The 10,871-nt window shown below is 40.1% G+C and overlaps 1 protein-coding gene across 6 annotated transcripts in view; it reads left to right on the forward strand.

The window, feature by feature from the left end:
- The window catches only part of c5hxorf58 (chromosome 5 CXorf58 homolog), a 62,433-nt gene extending 52,752 nt beyond the window's left edge, over positions 1–9,681 (forward strand). For 3 of the 6 annotated variants that reach the window (XM_073044578.1, XM_073044577.1, XM_073044575.1), the window contains exon 9: positions 8,353–9,681. In XM_073044578.1, coding sequence (XP_072900679.1) covers positions 8,353–8,547 — 195 coding nt within the window. In that variant the 3' untranslated portion in view covers positions 8,548–9,681. The remainder of the gene's footprint in view (positions 1–8,352) is intronic. The other 3 variants (XM_073044576.1, XM_073044579.1, XM_073044581.1) reach the window with 3 other exon arrangements.
- The last annotated feature ends 1,190 nt before the right edge of the window (positions 9,682–10,871 follow it).

Genomic DNA, 10,871 nt, shown 5'->3' on the forward strand with positions numbered 1-10,871 from the left:
AGGTTTCCTTTAATTCCACTCTTTGCCTCCTGCCAATCAGCCGCTGCTTTATCCATGCTGAAATATTTCCTGTAATAGCATGGGACTGTTGCTTGTTAAGTAGCCTCATATGTGGCACCTTGTCTAAGGCCTTCTGAAAATCCAAGTACATAATTTCAACCGATTCTCCATTGTCTATTCTCCTTGTAATTTCTTTAAAGAATTCCAACAGATTTGTCAGGTAAGATTTTCCCTAGTGGGAACCATGCTGACTATGGTCTACTTTATTATCTGCCTCCAAGTACCTTAATACTTGACTCCAACGTCTTCCCAGCCACTGAGGATGGATTAACTGGCCTACAGTTTCCTCTCTTCTGCCTCTCTCCTTTCTTGAAGAGTCAAGTGACATTTGCACTTTTCCAGTTTTCCGGAACCATTCCAGAATCAAGTGATTCCTTAAGGATAATTACTAAAGCTTCCACGATCTTTTCAGCCACCTCTTTCAGAACTCTGGGGTGTACATCATCTGGTCCAGGTGACTTATCTACTTTCAGACATTTCAGTTTCCCAAGAACCTTCTGTTTAGTTATGGTAACTTCACACACTTCATGCCCCCTGACACCTAGACCTTCCACCATACTGCTATTGTCTTCCACCCTGAAGACTGATGTAAAATACTTACTCAGTTTGTCCCCCATTACTACCTCTTCAGCAATGTTTTCCAGTGGTCCAATATCCACTCTCATCTCTCTTTTACACTTTATTTATTTGGAGAAACTTTTAGTGTCCTCTTTAATATTATTGGCTAGCTTGCTTTCTATTCTATCTTTACCTTATATCTTTTTTAATTGCCTTCTGTTGGTTTTTAAAACCTACCCAATCCTCTAACTTCCCATTAAGTTTTGCTCTATTATATGCCCTCTCTTTGGCTTATGTTGGCTTTGACTTCTCTTGTTAGCCACAGTTGTGTCATCTTTTCTTTAGAATACTTCCTCCCCTTTGGACTGTATATATCCTGTGCCTTCTGAATTGTTCCCAGAAATTCCAGATATTGTTGCTCTGCCATCAGCCCTGCCAGTGTTTTTTCCCGATCAGTTCTGGCCAGTTCCTCTCTCATGTCTCTGTAATTCTCTTTACTCCACTGTAACACTGATACATCAGACTTTAGCTTCTCCTTCTCAAATTTCAGGGTGAATTTGATCATATTATGATCACTTTCCCCTAAGGGTTCTTTTACCTTAAGCTCTCTGATCAATTCTGGTTCATTGCACAACACCCAATCCAGAGTAGCTGATCCCCTAGTGGGCTCAACCATGAACTGTTCTAAAAAGCAATTTTATAGGTACTCTAGAATTTATAGGTACTTTCCCCCTCCTGTATTCCAGCACCAACTGGATTTTCCCAATCTACCTGCATATTGAAGCCCCCATGACTATTGTAACATTGCCCTTTTGGCATGCATTTTCTACCTCCCATTGTAATTTGTTGGCCACATCTTTACTACTGTTTGGGAGTCTGTATACAACTCCCGTCAGGATCTTTTTACCCTTGCAGTTCCTTAGCTCCATCCACAGTGGTTCAACACCTTCTGAACCTTTGCCACCTCTTTCTAATGATTTAATTTTATTTTTTTACCAACAGAGCAACACCACCCTCTCCTTTCGATACAATATATACCCTTGGACATTAAGCTCCCAGCTGTAATCTTCTTTCAGCCATGATTCAGTGATGCCTACGGCATCATACAGCAATCTGCAAATTGTGCTACAAGTTCATCTACCTGATTCTGTGTATTGCATGCATTCAAATACAACACTTTCAGAGTCCTGTATTCACCATTTTTGATTTTGTCTGCCTTATACGTTGCATCTCATCCTGTTGACTAAAATTTTGCCCTATCAACAGCCTCTCCTAACTACACATTGCCTCTTTTTGTAAACCAGCTCTCTTATCTTCAGCAGTATTATCCACCTTTCCTACAATATTTCTTGCATTGAAATATATGCAGCTCAGGACACTAATCACATCATGCTCAACCTTTAGAATTCTAACTTTGTCTGAGGGCTTAGTAACATCTGTCTCCATAACCTCTCCACTAACTTCTGACACTCTGGTTCCCATCCCTCTGCAACTCTAGTTTAAGCCCCACATACAGCATTAACAATCCTTCCCTCTAGGATATTATTTCCCCCTCCAGTTCAGGTGCAAGTTATCCGTTCAGCACAGATCCCACCTTCCCTGGAAGAGAGCCAGTGATCCAAAAATTATATGCCCTCCTTCCTACACCAACTCCTTAGCCACATATTAAACTGAATAATCTTCCTACTTCTGGCCTCACTAGCACGTGGCATGGGCAGCAATCCTTGAGATCACAACCCTGGAGGCCCTGCCCTTTAACTTAGCACCTAACTCTCTATGCAGAACTTCGTCACTTGTCCTACCCATGTCTTTGGAACATACATGGACTACAACTTCTGGCACTTAAGAATGTTTAGGACTTGATCTGAGATATCCCGGACCCTGGCACCCAGGAGGCAACATACCATCTGGGAATCGTGTTCTCGCCCACAGAACCTTCTGTACCCTCCCCTAACTAACGAATCCTCTGTCACCACAGCGTGCCTCCTCTTCCCCATTCCCTCTGAATCACAGAAGCAGACTCAGTACCAGAGACTCGCCCACTGAAACTTCCCTCTGTTAGATCATTCCCCCCCACCCACCCCCGACAGAATCTTTTGTTGAGGGGGATGGCCACAAGGGTACTCTGCACTGGCTCCTTAACTCCTTTCCCCTTTCTGACTATTACCCTGTCCCCTGTGTCGTGCACCTCAGATGTACGTGTCCTGTCTATCACCCCCTCAGCCTTCTGAATGATCGGGAGTTCACCCAGTTCCAGCTCTAACTCCTTAACGTGATTTGTTAGAAGCTGCATTTCTCACAGTTGTAGTCATCAGGGACACTGGAGATCTCCCTGCCTTCCCACATCCCGCAAGAGGAGCATTTCACTATCCTGCTTGTCAGCCCTACTGTCCTAGCTGAGCAAATATAAAGAAGAGAATGAAAAAAAATGAGCTTTTCTTTCCTGTTTTCTCTGACCTCTCTTTGCCAAAGCCTTAAGTCATCACTTTATGTCCACTCAGACGATGGTTGCTGCGGTTGCCCCTGCCTTCCTTTATTGGTTGCTGGCCAAAGCTCTATTACACTGCCACAAACCACGCCTGCCCTTTTATCCTCAACAGTGGACCTGATTGAAGTCCCCTCCTCTCCAAACTTATAATGTCCGGAAATGCCGTTGGTCAATTCTCTATTTCATGATAGTAGAGAAAAAGAAAACTGTGAATTACAGTAAATATATATATGTAATAGTTAAATAAGTAGTGCAAAAATATAGGAAATTTAAAAAAAGTAGTGAGGTAGTGTTCATGGGTTCAATGTCCATTCAGAAATCAGATGGCAGAGGGAAAGAAGCTGTTACTGAATTGTTGAGTGTGTGCTTTCAGGCTTCTGTACCTCCTTACTGATAGTAGCCTTGAGAAGAGGGCATATCCTGGGTAGTGGGGGCTCCTTGAAGTTGACCTGGATACTACGGAGGCTAGTGCCCACAATGGAGCTGGCTAATTTTAGAACTCTGCAGCTTACTTTGATCCTGTGCAGAAGCCCACCCCAGCCCCTACCTGTTATATTGTGCGCAGTTCTGGTCACCTGACTATAGGAAGGATGTCAGTAAGATTGAAAGAGTGCAGAGAAGATTTACTAGGATGTTGCCAGGTCTTCAGGAGTTGAGTTACAGGGAAAGATTGAACAGGTTAGGACTTTATCCCTTGGAGCATAGAAGAATGAGGGGGGATTTGATAGAGGTTTACAAAATTAAGAGGAGTATAGACAGAGTAAATGTGAGTAGGCTCTTTCTACTTAGATTAGGAGAGATAAATACTAGAGGACATGGCTTTAGGGTAAAAGGGGGAAGGTTTAGGGGGAATATTAGGGGGAACCTTCACTCAGAGAGTAGTGTGAGTGTGGAACGAGCTGCCATCTGATGTGGTAAATGCGGGCTCACTCTGAAGTTTTAAGAATAAATTGGATCGATACATGGATGAGAGAGGTATGGAGGGTTATGGGCTGGATGCAGGTCAATGGGACTAGCGAAATAAAGTTTCGGCACAGACTAGAAGGGCTGAATGGCCTGTTTTCTGTGCTGTAGTGTTCTATGGTTCTATGGTTCAGACAGTGATGCAGCCAGTTAGAATACACTCCATGGTACATCTGTAGAAATTAGCAAGTGTTGTTGATGACATACCAAATCTCTTCAAACTCCTGATGAAATATAGCCGCTGTCTTGCCTTTTTTATAGCTGCATCAATATGTTGGGTTCAGGGTGGTCCTCAGAGATATGACACCCAGGAAATTAAATTGCCCACTCTCTCCACTTCTGATCCCTCCATGAGGATTGGTATGTGTTCCCTTATTGTACCCTTCCTGAAGTCCACAATCAGTTCTTTGCTCTTACTGATGTTGAGTGCAAGGCTGTTGCTGCAACACCACTCAACTAGCTGAGATATCTCTCTCCTGTACACCCTCTTGTCACCATCTGAGTTTCTGCTAACAATGGTTGTATCATCAGTAAATTTATAGAGGACCTAACCCCACAGTCATGGGTGTAGAGTGAGCAGAGCAGTGGACTAATCACACATCCCTGAGATGTGCCAGCATTGATCTTCAGCAAGGTGGAGATGTTATTTCCAAACCACACCATTTGTGGTCTCCTGGTTAGGAAGTCAAAGATCCAGTTGCAAAGGAAGGTACAGAGGCTCAGGTTCTGGAGCTTTTCAATCAGAATTGTAGGAATGATGGTGTTAAACAGCGATGAGCAGTTGCAGCAGTGTATTATCTGCAAGATGCACTACAACAACACACCAAAGTTCCTAAGGCAGCACCTTCCAGACCCACGACCACTAACATCTAGAAGGACAAAAACAGCAGATACCTGGGAACACCACCACTTGGAAATCCCTCTCCCAAGTCATTCGCCATCCTGACTTGGAAACATAGCGCTGTTCCTTCATTGTTGTTGGGTCAAGATCATAAAATTCCCTCCCTAACAGCACTGTGGATACACCTCAGGGACTGCAGCGGTTCAGGAAGGCAGCTCATCACCACCTTGTTAAGGGCAATAAATGCTGGCTTAGCTGGCGACACCCACATCCCGTAAATGAATAAATAAATTTTTATTGAATGGAGCATAAATGCCAGCATGGACTAATATACAGTCATTGAATAGTTATGTTATGATAAGAGGCCATTTGGCCTACATGCTAGTAAGAGCAGTGTAGCTCATTTCAATCTCCTGATCTCTCCTCAAACTGCTTATCCAGTTCCTTTCTGAATGTTACAATTGCAACTGTCTCCAACTATTATCTTGGCAGTACATTCCAGACCTGAATCACTCATTCTCTATAAAGATGTTTGTCACTGTCTCCTGCTCCCATGTAACACATTCACATGTTTATGCCAGAGCCCTTCAAAACAAAACTTCTTCTGTTCAAAGGATCTGCATCTTTTCCAGACTATCCACTTAATTAATGTCTCTCATCCCTGGAGTGATTTTCATGATGTTTCTGCACCCACTCCAAAATCTTAATATTTTTTCTAAAGTTTGGTGCCCCATGTTGGAAACGTTACTCCATTTAAGTCTGAACCAGTTTTATAAAGATTAATTGTCCAGTGGTACTGTGGATCCTGACTTTTATAAACAGGCACAATGAGATTTTTTAAACCACTTTACATAATTCCCCAGACGTCTCAAGTAAAATTTACTAGCAAAGTACATACATGTCAGCACATACAACCCTGAGATTCTTTTTCTGCAGGCATACTTAACAAATCTATAGAACACTAACTGGAAACATCAGAGACCGTAAACTAAACAAACCGTGCAAATGCAGATATAAATAAATAGCAATAAATAACGAGCATAGAATAACAGTATAAGAGTCTTTAAATAAGCTTAGCTATCCCCTTTTGTTCAAGGGCTTGGTAGTTGAGGGGTAGTAACTGTTCTTGAACCTGGTGGTGCAAGTCCTGAGGCTGCTGTACCTCCTACCTGATGGCAACAGTGAGAAAAGAGCATGGCCTGGGTGGTGAGGATCTTTGATGATGAATGCTGCTTTTCTACGGCAACATTCCACGTAGATGTGTTCAATGGTTGTGAGGGTTTTACCCATGATGTACTGGGCCGAATCCACTACCTTTTGTAGGATTTTCCACTCAAAGGCATTGGTGTTCCCATACCAGGCTGTATTTCAGCCAGTCAACACACTATCCACCACACATCTATAGAAGTTTGCCAAGGTTTTCGATAACATGCCAATCTCCCACAGATTCCCAAGAAAGCAGCGGAGCTGTTGTGATTTATTTTAGCCCCTTTAGGACTATGCCTTCTTATACCAAAATACAACTCTTTTGTACTTAATCAGTTCTTCACCTGCATGGTTGGACTGAATTGCCTATTCTATGCTGTCCACCTTGAGTAATCCTCAATGGGTTCATCAAGCAGAGGTTAAAGTAGTTAAATTTCTTGTCATTATCCAAGTATGGTATATTAAACAATGCTGCTGTGTTGAAGTAAATTCATTAGAATCATAAAATTGTTAAATCCACACACTAGAAACAAGATGGATGTCTGCTGTTACCTGAGTTCCTTCTCTTCCCACCTTTCACGTCAGAAATCTTCACAATCTAGCAAAACGCTTAGGAAATACAAGCTATCAACAAGCTGTAGGATCTCAAGGCATAGATAACTAACTATGATTTTATCTAACAATATTTGGAAGACCTGAAATTATATTTTTCCACCCCAAAACAAGCTCTGCAATCTTTCAGTGACTCAGTTGTTCTGCATCTTCTACTCATACTGAATTGAACCATCCAAGTGGCTTAATTGCAAATTAGGAGTAGGATGAGGCCACTCAGCCTTTGTAATCTCATTTGGATCTAGCCCCAGTAACCTATTAGCCCCTTTCTCGTCAAAAGCCTATCCAAATTTGTCTTAAAATATTCAAAGCCTCTCCTTCTCAGAAGACAGTGGAAGTGAAATTTCAAAGACTTGTGGCCCAAAAGAAAATATAATTTGGTTTTATTTGTCTCATGTAAGTGACGTTTTTAACCAGGGGGCACTAGTTCTAGATGCTACCACAGGAGGAATCATCCTTTCCATATCCATCCTGTTGAAACTGCTCAGAGTCTTATTCTCAACTCTCCTAAATTCAATTGATGCAACCTAGTCTGTCGTCCTTATCTGTCAACCTTCCTTTCATTGTCCACATTCTTCCCTTAATAAGGAAATCAAAACTATACTGAAGCAAAAGTGGGCTTTGCATTCAATTATTCCAGCAATAAATAACTGTTAACTTTCCTAATTACTCAACGACCTTTGAACATCACCTATTGTGATACACAGGCCTCTCTGCACCTCAGAACCCTGCAAAATCATAGCAACCTGGTTTCTCCCTTTCATTTTAAATGCTGTTGTTTTTACACTTACACCCTGATATATCACTAAAACTTTCTAACTTCCATCTTAGAAAAAAATCTTCTTTCATCACCTTTAAGAATCTATTTAGCAGGTGTGTCTTTGTCATGGTCACTAATTGTCCACACTCTATATACTTCCAGACCCTTGGCATTTTCCTTTCTTGGCTCTCACCTCCTCTTACACCTCAAAACTTTTTTTTTCATAATTTTTCAGCTCTTTGCAGAACACCTTGGGATATATTTTACTTTAAAGTAAGCATTAGCTGGTATTGGGAATGTGATTATATTCTTACCCACCATTATTTGAAACATGTCAAACAATGACTTGATTCTGACTGGTTACAAAGCAAATAGTCAGGACTAATCAATCTAGTGTACATTGTAGGGGTTCTGAAAAGTCTGACCTTTTGCCGGAATAGAGCAGTTAGTATTGTAAAGTTTGTGAACATTTTGTTTGAATCTCATGCATTCAATGAAGAACTTTGCATTGACAACTCTTCCTTTTGCATTACCTTTCTCTGATGAAATGTCCTTTTCTGGATAAGCCAAACCAGGTTTATAAGCAAGATTAACAATAGGATAAAGTAAGTTACAAAAGAGAAACCTGGCAAGATTGTTCACTCATTGGTAATATAACTGTAAATTAATGTGCAATTTCAGTTGCCAGTATAATATTAAATATGACATCAGTGTACCATTGGTATGATTGAGATTTGTTCCTTTTGTACAGCAATAATAGCCTGTTTGGATGTGTAAAATACAGTATATTTGTAATACATTTTGATTAATCTGTATTAATGCTTTTCATTTTTAATTTTCTTGAATGTATTACAAAATGACAAGGAAGAGAAGAAAACATCAGTTTGCCACAGCCCTGCACTGGATGACTCTCAATTTTACACAAGCTCTGATCAAGAAGAAAAAGATGAAGTTACACATTTAACTTCAGAGGAAGAATGGGAGCATGAAGTTGATAAACTCTATGCTTGGACACAAAAACTCTCGCTTGATTTATGTGAGACACCTTTCCCTGACTAAAACAATACTATGTATTAAGAAGGGGAAGGTCAATTGTGGCATACATTAGTTTGTGCCCTGTCAAAAAAAAAGACATGTTTTTAAACAAATGAGAAAAGATATGAAGAACTTATTGCCTTTCACTTTGACCAACACTCTGCACAATTCACACTGTGCACTTTAACTTTGATATACCATTTATCTTTAATGCAAACATTGCATGCATGAGATCATGGCGTTATTATATACTGTGTTCTAAGGTGCAAATAACATCCTTCTGATATTTCCCCTTTGAACGCATGGCTTAAGCTGGCCAAACTGTATCCATTAAATTAATATGAGTCATGTTATGTTTTTAGAAATCTTAGAAATTCTCCTAAGCTGCAGCAGCGATGACACTATAGTTATTTCACTATTGGGTGTTGTGTTGCATTTTGTGGACAATTACTTTTGTAATCAATTGAAACTGATTGAGGTGAACGTGCCAGCTATGAGCCATGCTGAAATCTGGCGGATTGTAAAAGTTCGTTTGGGATCGATGACCCCCCAAAGTAAGGAAGGGAGTTACAAATAGGCTTAGTTTCCAGCTTGGTCTTCAGGTGAATATAATATTCATTACCCAGATAATGTTTAAGCAAGATGTCACAAGGATGTGGGGAGAAGACTTGATGCGTTAGAATAGATAGTCTAATTCTGCTGCCTTATGATCTAGGATACTAATGTTTCTAAAACCACCAAATGGCATCTTCAATAGGGAACCGAATTAAAAAAACAAAAATTTGAAAGCATCGCCCAGATTCATTCTAGGAAGCAACTGAAAGATGCACACCTAAACACATTAAATCCAAACTATACAGATTCTATTATATTTACATTGCAAAATGATGTTGGTGTTTCCATTTGCAAAGTTAGTAACCAAGTATTGTGAGTAAATTTAATGCATAAGGAGTTATAAGAAATATTAAAAATAGATGCTAATAATATTGCTGTCATCTTCACTGAGTCATGCTTTTTAAATTTCAAAACTAATATTGAGGCAGGTTAAAGCAAATATGCTTATAAACTAAGATTACAAATCCTGAAATGTGACCAGATAAACCAGCAATGCAGTATTAGTTACTAATGTTCAACAAAATAAACTGAATTTTCATTGTTGATAAGTTAATTGATGTAAGCACTATTTATTTTTGCACCTAGCCAATTTACTACCAACATGATTACTTGAAGCCTTGTTGTATCAATGTTGTTTCATAATTTATTCCTCGTGACACAAAGGATCAATCAGATTCAGAGTTTGATGAGTTACCAGCAGTTCTCACATTTTGTGCAAGCAGTGGACAATCTGGTGAATTCCCAACAAATTTAAATCTAGTCAACAACAGCTATCTATTTATATGCAGTCTCTAAAAAGAATAGCTACTCTGGATGAATTTTACACGTCCTCAAATGGAACAATAGAGTCCAGTTATGGCATTTAAGCTTACTGGCCAGCAGAAGATAGGAAGTAAAGACTTTGGACTTTATGGTCTGCCCCAGGCAGAAATTATTAAACTTGTTTAAGTATTTACATATCCATAATTTGAGTGCAATTAATAAAGATTTTATTGGCCTAAATTATATTTTAAATTATTTATTGTCACTAGAGTTCCAATGCTAAATCAAAATCAGGTTTATTATCTCTGGCATGTGTCATGAAATTTGTTAACTTAGCAACAGCAGTTTAATGCAATACATAATATAGAAGAAAAAAATCAATTACAGTATACATAACAAAGTGCAAAAACAAATATGTATTTTAAAAGTGTATTAGTGAGGTAGTGTTCAAAGATTCAATGTCCATTTAGGAATCAGATGGCAGAGGGGAAGAATCTGTTCCTGAATCACTGTGTGCCTTCAGGCTTCTGTACCTCCTACTGTTTCACTGTTGGCGAAAGTGATACAGAGCTGAAGAAGGGAGACTGGGAGACCATTTCGCTGAACTCCTACACTTGGTCCGCCAGAGAAAGCAGAATCTCTCAGTGGCTACATATTTTAATTCCACGTCCCATTCCCATTCTGATATGTCTATCCATGGCCTCCTCTACTGTCCAGATGAAGCCACACTCAGGTTGGAGGAACACCACCTTACATGCCGACTGGGTAGCCTCCAACCTGATAGCATGAACATTGACTTCTCTAACTTCCATTAATGCCCCTCCTCCCCTTCTTACCCCATCCCTGACATATTTAGTTGTGTTTTTTTTCACTCTGCCTGTTCTCCATATCCCCCTGGTGCTCCCCCCCTTTCTTTCTTCCAAGGCCTCCCGCCCCATGATCCTTTCCCTTCTCCAGCTCTGTATCACTTT

This window comes from Hemitrygon akajei, chromosome 5, assembly GCF_048418815.1.
Source record: "Hemitrygon akajei chromosome 5, sHemAka1.3, whole genome shotgun sequence".
In the NCBI taxonomy this organism is placed as follows: domain Eukaryota; kingdom Metazoa; phylum Chordata; class Chondrichthyes; order Myliobatiformes; family Dasyatidae; genus Hemitrygon; species Hemitrygon akajei.